Here is a 20,730-nt window from a genome sequence, read left to right as displayed (position 1 = left end):
CTTAATGTCTGACTGTTAGAAACTCAAGGCTGGTGAATCCTACCCTGAAGATCTCGCATGAATATGAGTGTTAAACTGTGTATCCGTGTCAGTTAAACTCCAGCCCAGGTAATCCTGCATTTACAGTACTCATCCCACACTGATGTGTACAGTACACCCTAAAAACTGCCATACTCCATTCTCAAGGCAGCTGCCTCACAAACACAAGTCAAGTAACTGTTATGGCCCTTTACAACCTATTTGTAGTCAGTAAAACACTTCAGAACCCACTGGAATTAACATTACCATTAAAAGTATTTTTCAGTTGATTGGTTATCCCAGCATCTACTAGGCTTTAGTGCTCAAGAGAACTGCATGAGTGTCAACTGTTTAGTTAATAGAGAAATAACCAGCTGGCAAAAAAATTAGTGGAATGTATGAGGAGGATGCCTTTCAGCTCTGGCAGTTCAATTCAATTGGATGTGCTGCACTTCCTCTGAATAATCTCATTTTATTGTAATCCCAATTGAAGCTTTTACCAACTACCTAACTGGGACGTAGTGTGCCACGATATGCACCTCTTGTTGTTACTAAAAGACTCGCAGGCTCCAGAAGCTTGGCACTAATGGCATTTTACTATCTATATGTTAAAGAGTTGAGGTAGCTACGTGAACTCAAAAGGCTTTTTCCTTTCAGATTTTAACAAAGCAATTCAACTCCAAGTGGCAAAGCTTGATGGTCTCATCTTGATTCTAATTTAATTTATTGCCCATCACCCAGCTTTATCCTATTTGAAAAGTTATGCTATCACAATCCTACTGAAAGGCTTTAGAATATAACTATTAGTTATCAAACATAATAAGGGATAATGCAGAGCCAGCAGTAATAAGGCCACAATCCTGCAATTTGACCCACTACTGAGACTACTACTCCTGTGCAGAGCCCTGCTGACATCAATTACGCTCTCCATAGATGCAAAGGTCCAGCCAGCCAGCGTACAGTGAAGCATCAGGGCCTGCAATTGGGATACACTTGAGTTTTCATTATGTTATGTGCTGGAGCACTACGTGTGAGCACTAAGAAAGCCTACCTTGAAGGTTTCAAAGGAACACTGACTGAAAGACAGGCACTACAGAAAATCACAGCAAAGAGGAGGGGAAGAAACACTCGTTCCCAATCAAAGCAAAAGAAAGGCAAAAGCAAGCTGAAGTCTGAGGACAGGCATTAGTTACTTACGGGTTAAAAAAGGCAAACAAAAACCCCTTTTAATGCTAACTGCTGTTATTAACATTTGAAACATAGGAAACTCAAAATTAAAGCTTTGATTTTATTTTGATGCCTAACATTTGAAATGATCGAAGCAATTATTTCAGTTCTACTTGCACTGCAAATCTCAGCTCTGTAGTAATGATGTAGTCATTACCAGTGCCTTGTATCATTTATAGAATGGTAGAAGCCCAGAGGCACTCAAATACTTTGAAAATCTATTTATTAAAAATAGCATGGCAAAAAAAAAACCAAGCAGGCAGGTGTGTGTACATACATAGATCTAACATCTATCAAATAGACAAGAAAAAAATCTATGTATTAAATTGCTTTGAACAAACAACTCAGTATCAAAATGAATTTAAGAGGCTCTCATCAGCAATTAAGTACACTACAACTTGGTTTTGATTTTTAAAAGAAAACAGACCAAGGATATTAACTTAAAACTAAAAAATTGTTTTGAACAATTATGCCTCAAAGCTAAAATCTCCTTTAGCACCACTTAAGGAACTTCTTTTTCCATTGAAAGTTATAACATAAAATCAAAAAAAAAAACCCACAAACAAAACCCATCTATTATGAAAATAAGTAGCATCATTACTAGGAGAGGAGATATCTGATAGCATGAAAGAGATCTTCAGAACTGAGGGAAGCAGGAGGAGCTGAAAGAACACAGGAACAAAAAGGAACAGACGTAACACACAGTTGGTTTTTCCTTTCTCTTTGAAGATTTTCCACCAGGCACTGCTAGATGCACTAAGGCAGCAAGAAGACAGACAGAAAGCATAAGACAGTTTATAAAGAAAATATACTTTCACTGCATTAATGGATGCCCTTGCCAGAATCTTTATGAAGCTGTAACAGAGCTGGAAGTGTTTCAGTGTGGTTATTTCAAGAGAACAGTGTGCCTTTCCAGCAGTGTAAATACTTCATGTATGAAATGGATGCTTTTATATACGCCATTCCCGCAGTGTAAATTATTCCTGAAAGCACACTGCCATTTGTAGGTAGTACCCATTTAAACAACAACAGAATGGATCGTGGGGATGATGTAAAACATAATGAATCTGATGTCAATATTAGTGAAACTCAGTAAGAGGAAAGCACAGATGCATTCATTGCCTGCTTCCACTCTTGAGTAATATTGCATATTAATCAATTGTCCTATAGGGAAAAATGTGGGAAGGAGAGCAAGGGAAGAGCAAAACGTGGGAAGGTGTGTCTGGTGCTGTGTGCTTGAAAGGTGTCAGAAAACAGCTCCTGGTGAGAGCCTGGCCACCATCTCCAGAAAAGTTTTAAATGCACCCCTGAGCTCAGCTTTCAGAGGCACTGAACACTAGCAAGAGAGAGCAGTGACTCTGAATCTGCATGCTTATTTTTAGCATTTTTCATCCACTGCTTTATTTTAGAGTTTGGAATGAAAACCAGCTCTATGTTAAAATTTCCATCGGTTTGACAGGTACATCTCATTAAAAACTCACAGTGTCATTTTGTGTAGAACACATTTATCACATTAATCAATTCAGATGACAGGCTGAACAACAAGGCCTAGGCTCTGTGCTCTCCTGCAGCTATTTGTCCTTGTATGTACTCAAAACCTGGCTCTAGAGCAGGCAGAGAACTGCACAGAAGGCATTTCCAGCAATGCCATCCATGATGCACTGACCACCCCAAGCACACAGGGAGTGGAATTAGCTTTCATACCTCTACTACATTCCTCCTTTGTATCAATAGCAGCAATGTAATTTAGAGCAAATAGGCTCCTCTTTTTCAAACTGGGCTTGGGCCCAACTGAAATTATGTTGTTAAAATTGGCTTCCTCACCTGCAACTGCCCCTGGTTGGACATGGCAGAGAATTAAGAGGGTGACATCCTAACATCCAAGACCATTATAACAATAATGATGTCCTAAAGGCAAAAGGAAGCAGGCTGTTCACTGATAACAGAACTAGAAGGTCATTCAATTTTCTGGGCAAAATTCAACCACAGTAACATCAAATGGCATAAAACAACCTGGTAGCACTCCAGTCCTGCTCTCCTAGCAACATGTGAGGCTGTGGGCTCTGTGGTGTACCCACATCCCACAGAAGCCTTGTGCATCAGTACTGGATCCGCTTCAAGCAATGGAATTAAGGTTAGGATTAGACATTTACTCCCTCAGGCTTCAGGCAGAGGAGGTGGATTTAAGTTATCAGCAGATAAATTCTTACCTTGATCTAGCTCCTTGTCCATTACTTGTCTCTCAAGCTGCTTCCTCAGTCTCTCGTTGTTTTTTATGGAGTATTCTAAATGCTGTCTCAGGATTCGAATTTCATTCAGATGCTCCATTAATAACTCTGAATAAACCAAGAGACCACTTCTTATTTAGAAGAAATTCTTACTTAGACCATTTCTTATTTAGAGTAAATGACTGCTTTCCTCTCTGCTGAGCACCCCATCAAACCTAACATGTTAACATCAGAGAACGACACAGAACTATTCAAAATGTTAGACACTAAATTATTGACTCCACAACAGCTGTTTTTCCATTTGGGCCCAAACCACACATTTACTACTCTAAATTTTAACAGTGGTCCAGCTTTAAGGCTTCTTAAACATCACCTTCCTACAAAACTGCAGCAGATGGAAATAACATCTAGTTACAACATCCCCCAGATTGGGGCACGAATCCAAAGTTCTGCAATACAGCTGCACATCCAGACTCAACACGCCAAGAGTACACATTCTTCCTTATAACAATAGGAAGCTTACTGAAGTAACTCAGATATAAATTTGACTCTGGCTCACACAATGCATACCTTAATAAATAAATCTGCTCTATCAAGTTTCATTACCATACCTGTTCCTTCTCGCTTTGCCGTACTACAATTTTTCTTCCACTGGCTGTAAGTTTCAGCTTTACCCAGGAACTTATCTGTTTTAACTGTCACTATCTTACTTCCCAGTTTATCCATGTCATACACTCCTGGTTTACTCTGCAGTATTTTTCTTCTGAACAGTACGTGCTATCTCAGCTATTAAATTTTCATCGCTGCCTATAACAAACTACTGCAAGCATCGTTTGTGCTTAGTGAAACTATCCAGGTCAAACATGACACCACTTATTAATTATGCAGCACTTACAATTCTCAAGGAAACACAACACTGGCTTTTATAAAATTAGAAAATCTTTCTTTTTCAGTGCCAAAATCTCTTGACAATTGCCTATTTTCCCTCATAACTTGTCTATTTAAAGACCGTCTGGAGTACCGTAAAAGATGATAGTCTAAAACAACAAAGACAAAATATCATAGTTAATTTTGTTTCAAACAGGAGGTTGTTCAAATTGTTGTCATCTCTGTATGCCTTATTACTGAAATTGCAATGATTATGCAAGATACTGGAAAGCTGAAGCAGACAAACATTCTTCATTATTTCTTAATTAGTTCCCTTGTGTCTTATTTATCACATTTTCCCCAATATCTTCATTGGGGAAAAAAATTACCTGGGGGAAATCTGCTTGGCAGAAGTGCCAGTGTGCCATGCTGTCCTTCTCCTAGGTGCTCTGGTGATCCAAGAGATGACTTCTCCGACACATCAAAGTCAGACAGGCTATGAAGAGCAGATGGTACAGGTGATTCATCCTTAAGCTCCTCGTACATTGTGGCATTCTTCTCATTTTCCCTTTTAAACAGACAAAACGTTTCAAAATGTAAGAATTATTGTATTATTTTGGAAACAGGAAAAGACAGCATGGTGTCATGTTTACAGGATAAATGTAAAGCAAGTGATTTTAGGTGACTAAATGTGACAAAGCACTATGTGTTAGCTGCATGCTCTGATGCTCCAGCACCAAGATCACACAACCAGAAAAGCTACTCTTGCTAGTAGCTGCAATTAGGATAATACCTAAATATACTCAGTGGTGTCTTGTAGCACAACAGTGAACATTTTGTTTCTTCATAGAAGTCCTGGTAGCACGGTGCTTTGCCTCAGTATTTAAGCCATGGATGAGGATGATGCTCCTCCCTGGAGACATTAAAGGTGAGGCTGCACCAGGCTCTGAGCACCCTGATCCCTCTGCAGAAGCCTCTGTCAGATGTCTCTGCTCAACACAGGAAGGTGGATCTCTAATGATCCCTTCCAAATGATACTATGATTTGCTGAGAAGTAGAGAAAAAAGCCTAAGCTTGTTTTCTGTAAATATTTTACTAACAGAGAGTGCATTGCTGAAACAGGCAGCGTAAAAAAAGTCCTCTCCAAAAAGTAAAGACAATTAGGTTGGGCTACAAAATGCAGAGCATCCTTACCAACTTGTCAAACAACAATATATTTAAATAAGACTGAGCTGCACCTCTTACCTTTGAGCTAATTCATAAAGCATAGTGACTTCTGCACCTACTGCCTCTCCTGCAAAGCAAAAGTATCTGATTAAAGAGAGATACTGAGAGTAATTTTTGCTTCCCCTCCATCTCAAGCTATTCCAATACAGGATGGTAAATAAATGAGAATTTAGAGAAGCCAGCAGGTTCTCAACACACTGGGTATTTATGCCCAATACTGTACATGAGAAAACCTATTTATAACACAGCAACAAAACTTTCTACAGAGTTCAAAATAAATGACCAAGGAAGGACTGAGCAACATATGTGCCAGATTTTACAGTCTTAGTGTTTTAGTTAGCAGACAGAGATCAAATATCCTGCTGTATGACAAAAGGATTAGGGGTACATGTCACTGCTACTTTGATAAAAATGACACAAGAACAACTCTAGCTCACTTGGATTTTGGCCATCTGGAGCCAGGCTAACAAGATGTCCTTAATAAAGGAGCACACTCAAGGCTTTGCTTGCAGTACTCTCAGTGGCACAGTGTGCAAGCACACGCACAGCTCAGTGCTGGAGACCTGGGCTCACACACTAATTTGAATGAGGAAATAAGAATAGTGCAGCGTCACCTTGGCTCAGCACAGTGTAAAATTTTTGTGCAATTAAGCAAAAGTGGCAGGTATGAGTTGCACAGCTGAAATTTCAGGAGGATGAACTGAAGGTCAGGATGGAAATGCAGAGACAGACTGTTGTTTATGCATCTTCTTTACAGTCAGTTCCTAGTAAGTTGGATGTTCTTTATCACCCTACAAACATCACTTCATTTTACAGTGTGATTCAGTGCAATAGCATTGTGTTAGATACACTGAATTGTCTTAGTTGTCAGTCACTTTTCATAGTATATGGGATACCATCTGTTGGCTCGGTGGGTTTTGTTTTGTTTTGCTTTTTTAAAGGCATTTAATGTTTATTCACCACATACTCTCCCTGTTTTTAATGCAAGGAATCTCTGCAGCCACAGAAATCACTGAAGACACTCAATCTTTTATTACACTGCTATGACACACTGTCCGTTAACACCTTTTTCTCATATACAGCTCCCTTCTATGAGCCATCAAAAACAGCAACATGCTGCAACTATCTTTAAAGAAAGGCAGAATACAGATCATTACATGGCTGGGAGCTGAATGTTCCCAAACAAAGGGATCTTCCAGAAGCAATTTCAGGAAGATCTAGGGGGTCCAGGTCCTTTTTTTTTTTTGGCCAAGCACTTGAATTGCCCTAAGATGTCAGTTTTGCAGCTGGCATCTGCAGAAGTCCCACCAGCTCTCCGCATGAGAAACAGCAACATATGCAATGATAGGACTGAAATTAAAATTTGATCAAACTATAACCACCAGGTTTTGAGCAGTTTAAATGCACGTGCGCTAAGACGACTCAAAACGGAAGATGCCAGCAAGGTGGGCAACTGCAAAAGTAAAACCCAACCTTTTTGGGGGACTAAAATTTGCATCTTCCAAGCCAGTCCATCACATAACACATTCAGAAGCAGCCACGAGCAAGTTTCATTTCCACACACACAAAACTCCACGCAGTTTGAGAACACAACCCAAACAACAAGCACAAAACGCTGCTGCTTACCATACAGGAGTTTCCTTTCCAGCTTCTCAAACAACAGTACACTCTGGTTCAGCTGCTCATGGAAGCCTTCAGCAACATAATAATCTACATCACTGGCTTGAAGCAGTTCCTCAAAAGCTTTAATAAGGTTCGTCAGATGCTGATGGTAAGTGACACAGCCACGGCGGAGCTCTTTAATTTGGTGGTGTTGAAAGGAAAGCTCTCGAGCTTGGGAATGAACTAATGAATCATATCTGAGAAAATGAAATTATCTTTGAAAGTAATTTTCTGACCATAAATAACATTTAAATATAAATAAAAAGCGAATTAAATTTATATTTCCAAGCTATAATTTTATGGGACTCAATTTTCTTTTAAAATGCTTTTACAGCCACAGTGACAAATGTATTGTCTATAAGTGCTGAGTTGTGTATCTGTGGGCATAACTTGTGGTTACTGTCCTTCACTTAACTGCTTCATTTTTAAGATGTGCAGAAACTGAAATGAACTTGTCTGCCTGAAAGTAACGTGGATTGCAGCGAAGGTGCCAAAATAAATGAGAACACTTGAAGAGAATGTTTAAGAATACACTTATTTTTTCCTGTTGTTATTATTTTTCACTCAGTATGGAAACTTTCTACACTGGCCACCAGGAGCACATTTGACTTTCATCCCATTTGATGAATTCTACACATCTCTGCATGCTTATTACCAAAGGCATGACCATGGCAACCACTGTAGTGCTCAAACTCTTCTCCACAAGCTCAGGTCTACAAACCAGCTCAGATCAGTTGAATTTATTCTGCACTTGTGAATATAGACATCCCCTTTATATTGCAACTGTCTGTAGCACAGATGCACTCCCCTTTACAGAATCAAATATTAGCAAAGGGAGTGGACCTGAAAAAATGCAGGGAGTCAAAGAACAGAGCACATAAACAAAATCTATGACAGCATGGGTTGTTATGGCATTTTTACTGTCATTTCTATAGAGATACATAATTCATTTTTGGGTCTGTCATTTGTGACTGGTGCAGCTGTTCTACACAGTTGCCATAAAAATCTCAGAGATCCATACCATCCCATTCCTTAATTCATACAGTTTGCTCTCCCTTTGTATTGTGAATAAGGTGCACTTTCAAGGTATGTAAATTTATACATACTATGAAGTAAGACTATACTTTATGATAGTAATACTAGAAGATATACAACTGTCTGTGCTGCTGGTTGCACAGTGTCTCCTATTTCTACCCAAGTATTCCAAAGAAAGCAACAGGACAAATACCTTTCTTTGAAATACTTCCTATATTCTATCTGCTTTCAGGAAAATAATGACACTACAGTCAGGAAAAAAACAAAAAGGTTTTGTCTTATGAGCTCAAATTTTATGTCTCTGATTTGTATATGTGCTATCAGAAATGCTGCCCCTAGACCTTCCATATGAAAAATAGGATGGATACTTCCCAGCCTCCCAAGAATGATTTTCTAGCTTACACGTTTCTGCCATAAAATTTAATTCATTCATTTCAATATATATATATACTTTTACACCCTTCAAAGAAGGCACTACAGCACACAACTGCAAAATAAATTATAACCAGAGTCCCAAATTCTTATTTTACACAGAAAGTGTGGTCACACAGACAGAAGGGCTAGCATAAACATGTCAGCCAGTTTCCCAGGGAAATGTTTGTAGTTCAGTGGGACGTTCTATTTTCTTATCCACGTCTCCTGACAAAAACAACCTCTGAGTGATATAAGGTCATCCCACCTTATAGAGTAACCAAGGATATCTGACTTTGCTCAGGAGAGGACATTTTGCAGCAGAGTTGTGGGCCTGATGTGTACAAAGAGATCCATAGCATCAGGACTACGGATAGTACGAGCCTCTCAGAAGTTCTGCACTATGAGATATAGTATTTTGTACTCCAAGACATCCCTTAACTTAATGCTTTAGTTGTTTTACGTTACCGTTAGTGAAATTTGTCATTTAGTGCAATACAGCTGTGAATAAAATTCATCTCCATATTGCCTTCCTATATCATTTGGTACTGCTGTTTAGAAAAAGGAACCTGAAGCAGTAACAACTTTACTCACTTGGATGGTGATGCAGCTCTCAGTTTGTTCTGAAGACAATACACTTCATCAAGACGGTCATCTGCAACCTGCTCTTTTTTGAGGTCTGTCTCATTAGCTGAGCATAGTTCAGCTAGGTTTTGTAGGTTTTGTGCTGGGCACAAGGTTTGTGCTTTTGGAGACTGTGAATTCCTATTTTCTGTGTGGACCTCGTAGTCCATCAGCTGATGTAAACTGGAAGATGGCTTGAATTCTTGCATAGCTGTATCTTGTACAAAACGTCCTTCCCCAGGCAAAGCTGTGTCACTCACATTGGAAACACCACTCAACAGAAGTTGGTCAGAGGTCCGCAAATGAAATATGAACATTTTGTCCTTTTCAAGCTCAGACTTCGTATTCTTAATTCTTTGTTTCAGTTCTTCTGTATCATCTACGACTTCACAGTCATCAAGTGCATCTGTGCTTGTTACACTCAATTTGAGAGAACGCAGACACTTGGAACCTGAATGTGCCGTGGCTGAGTCAGTGTCCTCATGTTCCACTGAATAAAGCTCCTCATTTATTTCTTTTAATGAATGCTGGATATTCACATCACTAATGTCATGACGATTTTCCATTTCTGAAAAACAGGAGGCTTGCATGTGAATATTAATATTTATTTATCTAACATTCTGTTCTTAACAGCACTAGAACGAATTCATTTACTTTTATAATGATTGAATAAAAATGCAGAATAATTATGAACTGCACCATACTTGTTTTGGCCCTTTCACCTCTTTCTGTGATTTGCCCATTAATTCAACTTGAACATCAAACACTGCACTCTCCCCATCAGTTGTCAAATAACCAATACTCAAAATAAATCCGCTTTCTTTTCCCAAAAGGTTCAAAATTACTTTTGGAATATACTCTTCTGAATCAGAGAAACTGACGAAGCTCAGTCCTTTCCAGCCAAAAGGATGATAACTTCAGACACAAGGCACTGAGGATTAAAAGCTGACTGTTATGACCTTACATGTGTCTTCCTAAAACTTCTAATTATATATTCTTTCTTCTCACTTCAAAATCCATACAAAACCGATTGGAGCAAAAAGTCAGTAGAATTTGAAAAAGATTATCAACAAAATAAATTTGAAAAGGAGTCTTTAATAACTTCTTTTTTAAAATGTGTTCTAAACAAAATCCATTAAAAGGTTCACTGTTAAAGGTTGTACCAGCACTTGTTTTGCATGCACAGCACATCTCTTGGTTGACTTTGCCACTCTCAGTAATGAAATCAACGCAGCCTCTGAGCAATAAAAGCTATATATATTGCTACATATGCTCTATGTTAATAGTGCTGTGTGTGTTGAGGGCTGTAAGTATCAAAGAAAATGGTATTTTCTGGTTACCAATAAATTAAAGCCTCCCCTTCTATTAGTTCTGCAAAAGATCTTAGTTACTTAGAAACTCCCTTCTGAGAGTCATTCATTGATCTCGACTAAGTCTGAGGAGTTTCAAATCCCCTTTCATTCCATGGAGAGTGAATGTGAATGCCCAAAACCTGACTCAGAGCAGTTGTTTCAGGGGACAGTATGTGAAGTCTCAAGTCAAGCACAAGGACAAGATAGTAAGAATAAAATAACCTAAAAGCAGGCAAAAAAGAAAAGCAAAAAAAGGAAGATGCATTACTGGAGTATCAGCATATTTGGAATTAAGACTGAATGATATTCTCTGCAACATGCAGATTGCTGCACACCATTTACATCATTCCAAAGGCAACAGAATCATAGGACAGAAACACTTCTAAGAAAGCGTTTGTGTATGAATTCAAGAAGACACAGTGAATAAGAGATGCAGCATTTAGTTCATTAGCTTCTTTCTCCTCCTCTACCTGAAAGGCACAATCTTTTGGCTCTGTAATTGATTTTTGCTGAAAGAGATGCAGAAAGGTTGTGGACTAAGATGGAAAAAGACTCAGGTACCCAAAGAACTCAAACCCTGTAACTCCGATTTGGGGAATAAATGTTTCTGATTAGAATACAGGCAATAGCTTTTAATGAAACGCTGTCCATTAAGAACTAAAATGCTCTATGTGTGTATGGGTGTCCAGGCACACAGAGCATGACCCTGCAGACTGACAGGCTTCAAGGACTTGACTCGTATGAATAAAATTAGTAATGTGATCAAAATTGGCCATATCCTCTGTTTCTTGTGAACAGGTTAACTGCATTATCCAAGCCCCTCCCCCCCCCAAAATGACTGATACACAGTAATAAGCCTATTTACATTTTCATTAAATGATTCCATTAGGTTTCAACCTCGTTGAATGCCCTCAAATAATTCAGATAAGCAAAATTCTATCATGTAAGTGCTTCATTCCAATAGTTCTTAACTAGATGCAGAAGCATAAATATGTAAAAATATATATATTTAATACAGAACAGTGTTCAGAAGCAAGGACATCAGCAGCAGAGATCAGGGTTAGGCACACAACTCATTGTTTTTACTGGTATCCAGATTATAAATTCCTGTAACCCTTCTGAAAACATAACCCTTAAAAGACTAACTTGGATTCTTACAGCAATTCATCCATGCTAGCAAAGTAAGCAAGATTTAGGACTCACAAATAACGACAAAGGAGACTGTTACCTGCAGCAAATTACAATATTGCAAAACCTAGCAGAAACTAGAATTTCAGTTTTTTTAATCCCATATAAATGCTCTACCTTGACAGTTCTGCTGATTTCTGTACATCACATATTCATTCTTACCCTCTCTATCACATTCAGCATCTTGAGATTCAACCTGAGCCCCACTACTGTCTGCTTTGCTGAACGAGTCACCTGGAGAACAGCAGAGTGGGAAACAGAAGGCAGTGTGAATGGAAAAAAACAAACAAGTGAGAATAGTTAAAAAAAAATTAAAGAAAAAAAAACAGTAACAAAACCAAACACCCACAAATCCCAACCTGATTATCTCATAGTTTAGAACTAGAAAATCACATAAGGAACAATTACTGAAAAGCTAATATAAATATGACTGGTGGCATGCAACAGCATCCTCATATTTTTTAAAGTACTTGACCAAACTCCAAGAATAGCTACTTAAGAATGTCCAAAGCATCCTAACCATGAATAAAGACAAAGATTTACAAGTCTTGTTTGTAATATAACTGCTGATCCATTTTTAGTGCATTTTCAAATGTTTCATGTTAAACCCAGAGAAAAGGTTTAAAGACTGTGTCCGCTACTATAATTAGTCATAAATGAATCCTCAGTAATCTTCCATTGCATCCAGTCTCAGAAGTACTGTCTGTAGAACAACCATCATCTACCATAGGATAAAGAAACTGGAATGGAAAGGAAATCTCAGGACTGCAGCATTCATTTCAGGACCAGTCCAAAAGCACTTTACCTCTCAGAATTCTCCACCTATCAAAAATAGCACCTAATTTGCACCTATCAAAATTAAATGCTACCGTCTTATCAACATTGGCATTAACAGTTAAGTCATGCTGTATCTGTCCCATCCCACAGCCAAGCCTCTACAACTTCTGCTTTTCACAGTGGCACACTTGGAATTTGATTTAATCCCATTTCTCGCATTTCTGTCTTCTGTCCCCCACCCGTCCTTTACATCTCTACTCAGTTTTTAATCTTTCAGCTAAACACATTTTTCTTGTACCACTCCTAGTCTTTATATAGTACCCATTGTTCTCTGCCTTCCAAATTTGTCATACTTTGCTGATGCAGACACTTTGTCAACAAGTGAGTTTAAATTAACCCAGTCACGCTGGAAACTGACACGGCTGACTTGACTGATCAGTGGAATATTGGAAAAACATATTTACACAGCATAAACAAATACAGTATTTTTATACTCTCCTGTTTCTGTTACAGTTTCCATTAGGCTTGGAAGCCTATACAGGAAATTTTTCATTTACCTGAGCACTGACATATGTGTGCACATGCGGGCACCCTGCAAAACTGACAGTTATTACACGGTGTGTAATATGTACTTTCTATTCCATACAAAGCTGTATTACATTCTAGCAGCAAAGATTCAACTAAGAGAAAAAAAAAGTGTCTCTCAAGACCTACATACCCATAAGTCGACACTTAAGTTTAAGCAGCATTTGATGTGTTAAAGTGACCTGTTTCCACTTTCTACAATGACAGAATCCACTATTTCAAGCAGCACTGCAATGTCTGCTCTTTAAACACAATTGCTTATTTACCTCTCACTGAAGTGCTCTCCTGTGCAGGTTCCCCTTGCAGGTCTTCAGTTCCAGATTCATGCAACACTAGCCCTCCATTTCCTCGTGGCTGAAGTTGATTGATTTGAACCTCGAATGGCTTCAGTCCTTTGTAAGGTGCCCCAGCACGACACTGGAGTTGTGAATCTGACTTGTGCACAGAGGAGTTCACGGGCCAGTTTCCTAAAGGTCTGGATGATCGTAGGAGAATGGGCAGCCGAGACTTCCTGGGCAGGTGAGCAACATCAGTCTGAAAAAGGCATTGAAAAAAATGGCAGCTTTCAGCTGATGGATAACAGTCAAGTAAAGGAAGTATAAACAAGCATTCCAGGAAAAATAAAGATTTTCCAGAGTATCAGTCAGCTGTCACATAAAATTGTTTTGAAAATAAGACTGCAATACCCTTGAGACATGGAAAACAAATATTCAGAGAACAAAAAACCCTTCCCACTGGTTCAGTTTTCTGAGTGAGTGCTGCTAATGCACTCCATGAATGGCTTCCAGTCTGTGAAGCTAGACAACAAATTCTCCACCAACCAAAGGAATTCGGTCAGTTGGCCATGAACCTTGAATCTGTGTTTGCCTTAGGAAAATAGTTTATTACTCAAGCTGACTTCTCTGACTGTTACTACCCACTCTCATGAGTTGTATCACACGTGACTGCAAAGTTACCACTGCTCCTGCAGATTCCCATCACCTACCAGTAACTGACATTCCACCACTGGAGCTGGGAGGAGAAACTCAATTTCTTAGTGGAGACCACAGCATGTCAGCTGCTCACCTTTTGAGACTCCACGTAACACGAAGCATCCTTGGTTAAGCCACAGAGCCTAAGATAACGCCACCTCCAGAAGGATGAAAACTTGCTATATGTTGATGGAAGTTATAGAATTGTTTGCAGTAATAATAATAAGAATCAATAATGGCACATTCAAAAAGATTTAGTTTATTTTTTTGCTGTTCATTTGCTCCACCAGTGCCATCAGGTCCTGTAATTTCTTTTACCACCCAATGTATTCTGAAATACCTTTCTGCATTCATTTCTTAGCAATTATAGTCTTTACACAATTTAAAATAATAAAAAGCAAGTTCCATTTTCCTAATGACATCCTCAATTCCTTTCGTACATACGTGAATACAAATATCATTTGGAAGCTGAAAAATAAAGCCTGTTGAGATGAACTTTTCTAGTTTTACTGAAATGCTCTTAATAGTGTCAAATTATTTCCACCTGTCTCAGGGCTGTTGTATATACATACACATTGCGCAGATTACTCCAAGTTCAGTACAGCAGGCTATATGAAATAAAAGCCATTCATAAACACCAATGTACTGAATGAGACCAACCAAGAAGAATTTTAACCAGTATTGAGGTTGCAACTCATCAGGCAAATGATGAATCAAAATAGTACACTAAAATTTAATGAAGACAAGAACAGTGATCAGAATTGCAGAAAACTCTTGGCATTCCTCAGGGAAGGCAGGCAGGCCTCTGTTTGCCTCCAGAAAGACTGTCCTTCATTCCTGAGGAGTGACACCAGCAAACCAAAGACACCATGTGTGCTTTTATGCACGCATGACTCCAAAGGACCTGGTCAGAGCAGCCAGGACACCCAGAATATGGAGGCACAACAGTGTCAGCCTGCCAAACATGACTGATCAAATGCCCAGCAGCCTAAAAATACTAACAGTCATCGAATTATGGAATAGCTTGGGTTGGAAGGGACCTTAAAGATCATTCAGTTCCAACCCCTCACGTTGCTGCATCCTCCCCCCAGCTCAGGCTGCCCATGGCCCCTTCCAGCCTGGCCTTGGGCACCTCCAAGGATGGGGCACCCTCTGCTCTAAGCAGCAGTGCCAGGGTCTGACTGCCCTCTGAGTAAAGAAATCCCCCCTGACATCTAACCTAAACCTTTCCTACAACAGCATAAGAACATTTCCATCATCACTCTTTTCTACCCAAATACTTTTGAAAAGATTTAAAAAATTGCCACCAGTAAGGAAAGCTTAGAAGTCTGGGAATGCAACTGAACCTCTCCCAGCAAGCAAAGATAAAGTCTGATTATGTGTAAATTGACTGGTGAAACAAGATGTTGTTTTTGTGAGTTACATTCATGGCTTTTGATTTCTATGAATTCTCTAAAGGGTTTCCCAGGGACCAACCATGCATGACAAAATTTTTTCCTTAAAGTCCCAAACCATACTGAGGTGCTTATACCAGTACAGACAACACCACTTGGTTTATAACCCCTTCTTCTAATGAAACGAAGACAAGGAGAACAAGCCAGAACAAAGATCACCAGCTGTCAGCAATCTCTTGATCACTGAAGTCATAGAAACCATTCTTTGCAGCAGGTGCTACAACATTCTCTATTAGAAACACAGAAAATCAACTAGATTCTTCTTTGTCTCCCTTGCAAGATCTTCAAAGAGTTTTCACCCTAGCCTCTACACCTACTACTGAAACAATACACAGGAACCCTTCAGCAGACACTACTTTGTCCCCTTTTGTTTGAGATCACAGAGTACCTGCCTTCAAAAGGCCTGAAAACTTTACTGGCACAAGCAAATTAAGCTTGTGCACAAAGCAGATTCTGCGCATTTAATTCCCAAAATAAATGTGAACAACTGGTCTCCCAGTTTACAAAACTGTCAGACATCCCTAAGAATGAGACATGATGGTAAGATGTAAACACGTCCACAGAAGTAAGACTCGAGTTTGTCAAAATCTACCGTTCACCCATGTGCTCTGAGACAATACACAAGTCTTCAGTTTTCTAGATCTCGTTTGCTACCTAAACTTAATAAACTAGAGGTTCAGAACTCTGGTTCTGCACTTCATGAGCATCTATACCAGGATATAAGGCAGCACAGAATCAGACTGTCATGCTATAATCTCTCTATCCAATAGCAACAATATTTACTGGTACCTCATCCCAGTGAGGACTGAAATTCAGTTAATTAACGTTCTAAGGCATGCTGAAGTGCATGATGAAAAGCTCCAAACATTAAGAACAATTATCTTACATTTGTTTAATGTACATCCCTTTTGCTAATTTTAAAAATTACACAAAAGCAAAATTCAATATTAGAAATGAAACATGCTTTTCTCTTTTGTACATCTATTCCCTAGGTATTAAAAAGAGAATCTTAAATAAACTTACTTCATTTGTTCTCCTTGAAGAAAAACCTCCTTCATGCTGCTCGCTCTTCTTACACATGTTTTCCTGATGAAGTTCACTTTCTGCATTTGATCTGGAATGTTTTGTTTTTTCTTCTGAGGTGCCTTTATTGCCTTCATGTTTGAATCTCATGACACTGCCCTCTGAAGTCACTGTTTGTGTTGCTGCATCTTTCAATTCCACTTTTAACAACTCAATATCTGTATTAATCTGTGGCGTTGCATCTGGATGAAGTTTCTCTTTCCCATCTAAAGCTGATTTCAATTCTGCTTGCTGCTTTAAGAATTTATTGACCTGCTTGAAATGTTTGAGTTCAGCTCTTAGTTGAACAATCGTTTGCCTAAGATCTTTTTCATTCCTTTTCTCGATGTCTTCACTTGAACATTCTTGCTCAGTTGTGTTCAGATGATCTAACAGTTCATTTACAGTTTTCATTTGTTCTTGTCTGCTATACTCAGGAAGAAGGAAAGAAAAGGCATCAATTTTTATTTTTATTTAAGCAAACATGAACACCTCCTAAGAAACACTTGTGCAGTGCCTTGATGTACTTGAAATTCCCAGGAGACTTTATTTTCTTCACTAATGAATTACTCACTAATGAATAGAGGTTTTGAAACATTTTCACAGTGTGAATTGTAACACAAATTATCTCATCAACGCTTTTCTTCTATTCATGACCACGTATGCTCCATGACCCCTCTCCTCATGCATGAACAGTTAGTAAACCTCTAGTAACTAAATCAATTGTTTACATAACTCCAATAGAAGAAATAGGAATGTATTTTCAAAACAAAACTCCCACCAAAACACAGGAAACTCTGAACGTTGAGTTTTTTTCTGAAATGGGTCCCTTTGTGTATTTCTGATGTAACGTGGAAGCTGGAAATGGAGAAAGCAGCCAAAAGCCTGCAGAAACTGCTCACTGCAGACCACCACACTGCCTCACAGACAGCCAGCGTCCATTGACAACAGTTTTGAAAACATTTTAAATGAAAATGAAGCCAAATAAGAGGCACTTAAGGCATATGCAAGTCTTCAAATCCTACAGATGATATCACACGTCCAATAAAGAACAGTCTGTGCCAATAAACACATAAACTAGCATTTTAAACAACTGTATTTATATAGTTAGCATTTGAAGTGCTACAGACTAACTAGGCTCTTTATGTCCCTGTCTGGTATCTAATGTCATTAGTGAGAATTGTTACCCGAAGTACAGGCTCATCACCAGCCAGTCTGGTCATTTATATCTGAATTCAGAAAAAAAATTACACACTGGAGACCTAAAGATGACGGTGGCAGAATCACTCATTAGCAGACTTTTAAGTAAAGTTAAGAAATAAAACAATGTTATCTGTTCACCCACTATGAGTAATAACGCCCTCATTTATCACTGAGTGGTGCTTTGACAGCTAAGATCATTGGAGCTCTTGGAGAGTTTTGAACAGCAGTGTGAAAACACAGAACTGCTTGGGTAAAGTCAGCCACAGTGCCTGCTGAACACAGAACAGGGTTTGACTTGTGTAACTCCACAGGACATTCTGCTACCAGCACTGCTGAGTTCTCAGCATATGGAAGGTCATTCCCATTACTCTCAGGAAAGCACAACACTGATGGGCACGAGAATAAAAGTCATTTAATACTGTATAGAGTCATAACAACGTGGAAAGAACAAAGAAAGAAAAATGAGAGTGATCTCTAGCAAAGCTGTAATTGAGTTTCCAACCAGAAGATTAAGCAGTTTAAGCATAAAATGGGAGGAAAGAAACCCAATGAGGGTGTGTTTTTTCTATAAACCTTGTTTGGCATAGTCCAGTTCCTAAAGAAATGAGCTGGGAATTGATTGCACTGCAATGCAACATGCACACACACACAGATAGGAAAACAGATGACACGAAGGGTACCAGTAATGTCCAATCAAAATTAACACTCCAGTCACTGCATCTCCACTTCCACTATCCAAAATGTCTCACTCATATCCCTACTACAGCAATATGGATTCACCATCTTCAACACGCCACCATTTACTGTCCTGTGTTTTCAGCTATTTTAGTATTATTAAAAACAGAAAACAAAAACAAATAGAAAGCAGTACCATGCATCCTCATCTGAGCCCTTTAGAACTGCTACTCTCCACTCTGAAAACATTCCTCTCTACAGTAAAGCTCTATATATCAGTAAGTTCAGGGGTTTTTTTTTCTTTTTTTTTTTTTTTTTTTTTTTTACTTGTAATGGTTTTTTCATAAGGATTTCTACTGATAGTATGTTTCCTAATTACTTAATTGCATGATAGACTAAAATGGCTCTGAAGGCGCCTTGCCAATCTCTCAGGTAAATCAGACAGTGCCATTATCTAAATTCACTTTAGCAAAATTACTTTATTCTCTTCTCAAATAGAAATACTGTCAAAAGCAGTGCATCTCCCTCATACTTACGTAGATTCAAGTACAGATGTTCTATTTTCTCTTAAAAGAGATGGGAGCAAGTTCATCTCTTCTGTTTCATGTTCACTCATCCCTATTCTGCCAAAGCGTTTGCCAGTTGTATCATGTTCAAACTGAGGCATATCTGGATTCCTATAATGTCTGCCTTTGCAGAAACTCTCTGAATAGCCTGATGGAGTTATCTGTTAAAAAAATTGCAAATATTTTCTTATTAGATAGGTATGCAATGTTCTATTAAATTAAGGGCTGTAATCTTTTTATAATCAGGTTTTCTAATTCCTGATGCCCTTTATCTGCATTAAGAAGCATCCACAGACATTTCACTTACCATTTATTAATTGAAAAACAAATGAACATCTATTTCACATGATTAATTCATACATATCAGTTGTTTAGTAGTAAGTAGACCTCCCTAGTGGTATTTATCTTTGAACAGGTATGAAACTTCTGCAAAGCTGCCCGCAGATTGCAGCTAGCTTTTTATTAGTTCACCTCTGAATCACCTGTCTTTACAGTGCCACATTCTGTCCTGGGATCTCCCAACCCAAGCTTTGATGGCAAGGACAGGATGTAACTTAAATGTTTTACAAACAGCCAACTTCTTGCATTAACACTGGAGGTTTTGTTTCTGCATAGGTCCTCTCCAGTAATTCAACCACCCTTTAAATCACTGGGAGTCTTTTGTATCCATTACATGACTGTATACACTGGGTCCATTTCAAACAGTTTCATGGATGAGCATCACCAGTGAGACACTAGAATGTTTATGAGGCAGGGGAATATTTACAATACAATATTTACCTGCTTATCCACCTCAGAAGGACAATCCACGGGTTCATGAAGGCACACCTAGTCAACAGAGAAATACAGAACAAACTTAAACAACAGAACTCAGCCACTCAAAACGTGTCACTCTGTGTTGTATTTTAGTATGTTACCATTTTCAAACAACTAGAAATGTCCAGCTAATTACACTCTATGATCTTTTGAGGTTCCTTTTAACTTGAATTATTTTATGATACCATGATGCTTCGGAATGATTGGAGGACAGCAGATTCCAGAAGCTTGTGTTAAGTACAAAAAAGTCTCTAGCAAGTTACCATGACATCAAGTATTCCAACCCAGAAGGATCTCAAATACTTCTCAACAATGGCAGCAGACAAATCTCACATCATTTGAACTACAGAGTTTTTAAAGAGAAACACAGTGTATCCAGAGCAGGGTCCTACCTGACTGTCCCTCTCATAAAACTGACTGTTCTGCACCTTCCTGTCATTGTCACCAGTTCCAGTCTGCTTCACCGTCTCTTCTGTTCTTTCAAGAAACTATACAAAGTATGGAATGATGTGAAAATGTAGCACAAAAAAATACTGTGATATGAAACATGCATAAATAAGTCAGTGACATGTCTTAAAAGAAAACAAAAAAAGCCTGCAATACAAAGTAACAAACACCAAATTAGATTTCTTCAACAAGATCAAAGAAAATTAATATAAAGAGCAGGAATTATTCATATTACAGTGAAACCTTATTTTATACATTACTTCATTTTTATTTAACCCTCTCCCCTCAGATGTTACAATAACAAACTAACATCACTTCCCCTCTCCTGAGGAAAG

General features: G+C 38.6%; 1 protein-coding gene across 1 annotated transcript in view; it reads right to left on the bottom strand.

Moving 5' to 3' along the window:
* The window catches only part of CDK5RAP2 (CDK5 regulatory subunit associated protein 2), a 68,568-nt gene that overhangs the window by 12,658 nt on the left and 35,180 nt on the right, over window positions 1-20,730 (bottom strand). Inside the window, 11 exon segments of the mRNA XM_065737608.1 lie at window positions 3,456-3,581; window positions 4,730-4,908; window positions 5,586-5,634; window positions 7,194-7,426; window positions 9,270-9,867; window positions 11,957-12,073; window positions 13,468-13,735; window positions 16,650-17,115; window positions 19,103-19,293; window positions 19,913-19,960; window positions 20,341-20,436. Coding sequence (XP_065593680.1) covers window positions 3,456-3,581; window positions 4,730-4,908; window positions 5,586-5,634; window positions 7,194-7,426; window positions 9,270-9,867; window positions 11,957-12,073; window positions 13,468-13,735; window positions 16,650-17,115; window positions 19,103-19,293; window positions 19,913-19,960; window positions 20,341-20,436 — 2,371 coding nt within the window.

The sequence above is a fragment of the Cyrtonyx montezumae genome, unplaced genomic scaffold (assembly GCF_038088225.1).
Source record: "Cyrtonyx montezumae isolate F1298 unplaced genomic scaffold, pur_monq_1.0 scaffold_20, whole genome shotgun sequence".
NCBI lineage: Eukaryota > Metazoa > Chordata > Aves > Galliformes > Odontophoridae > Cyrtonyx > Cyrtonyx montezumae.
This window is presented reverse-complemented; position numbering and strand designations above follow the sequence as displayed.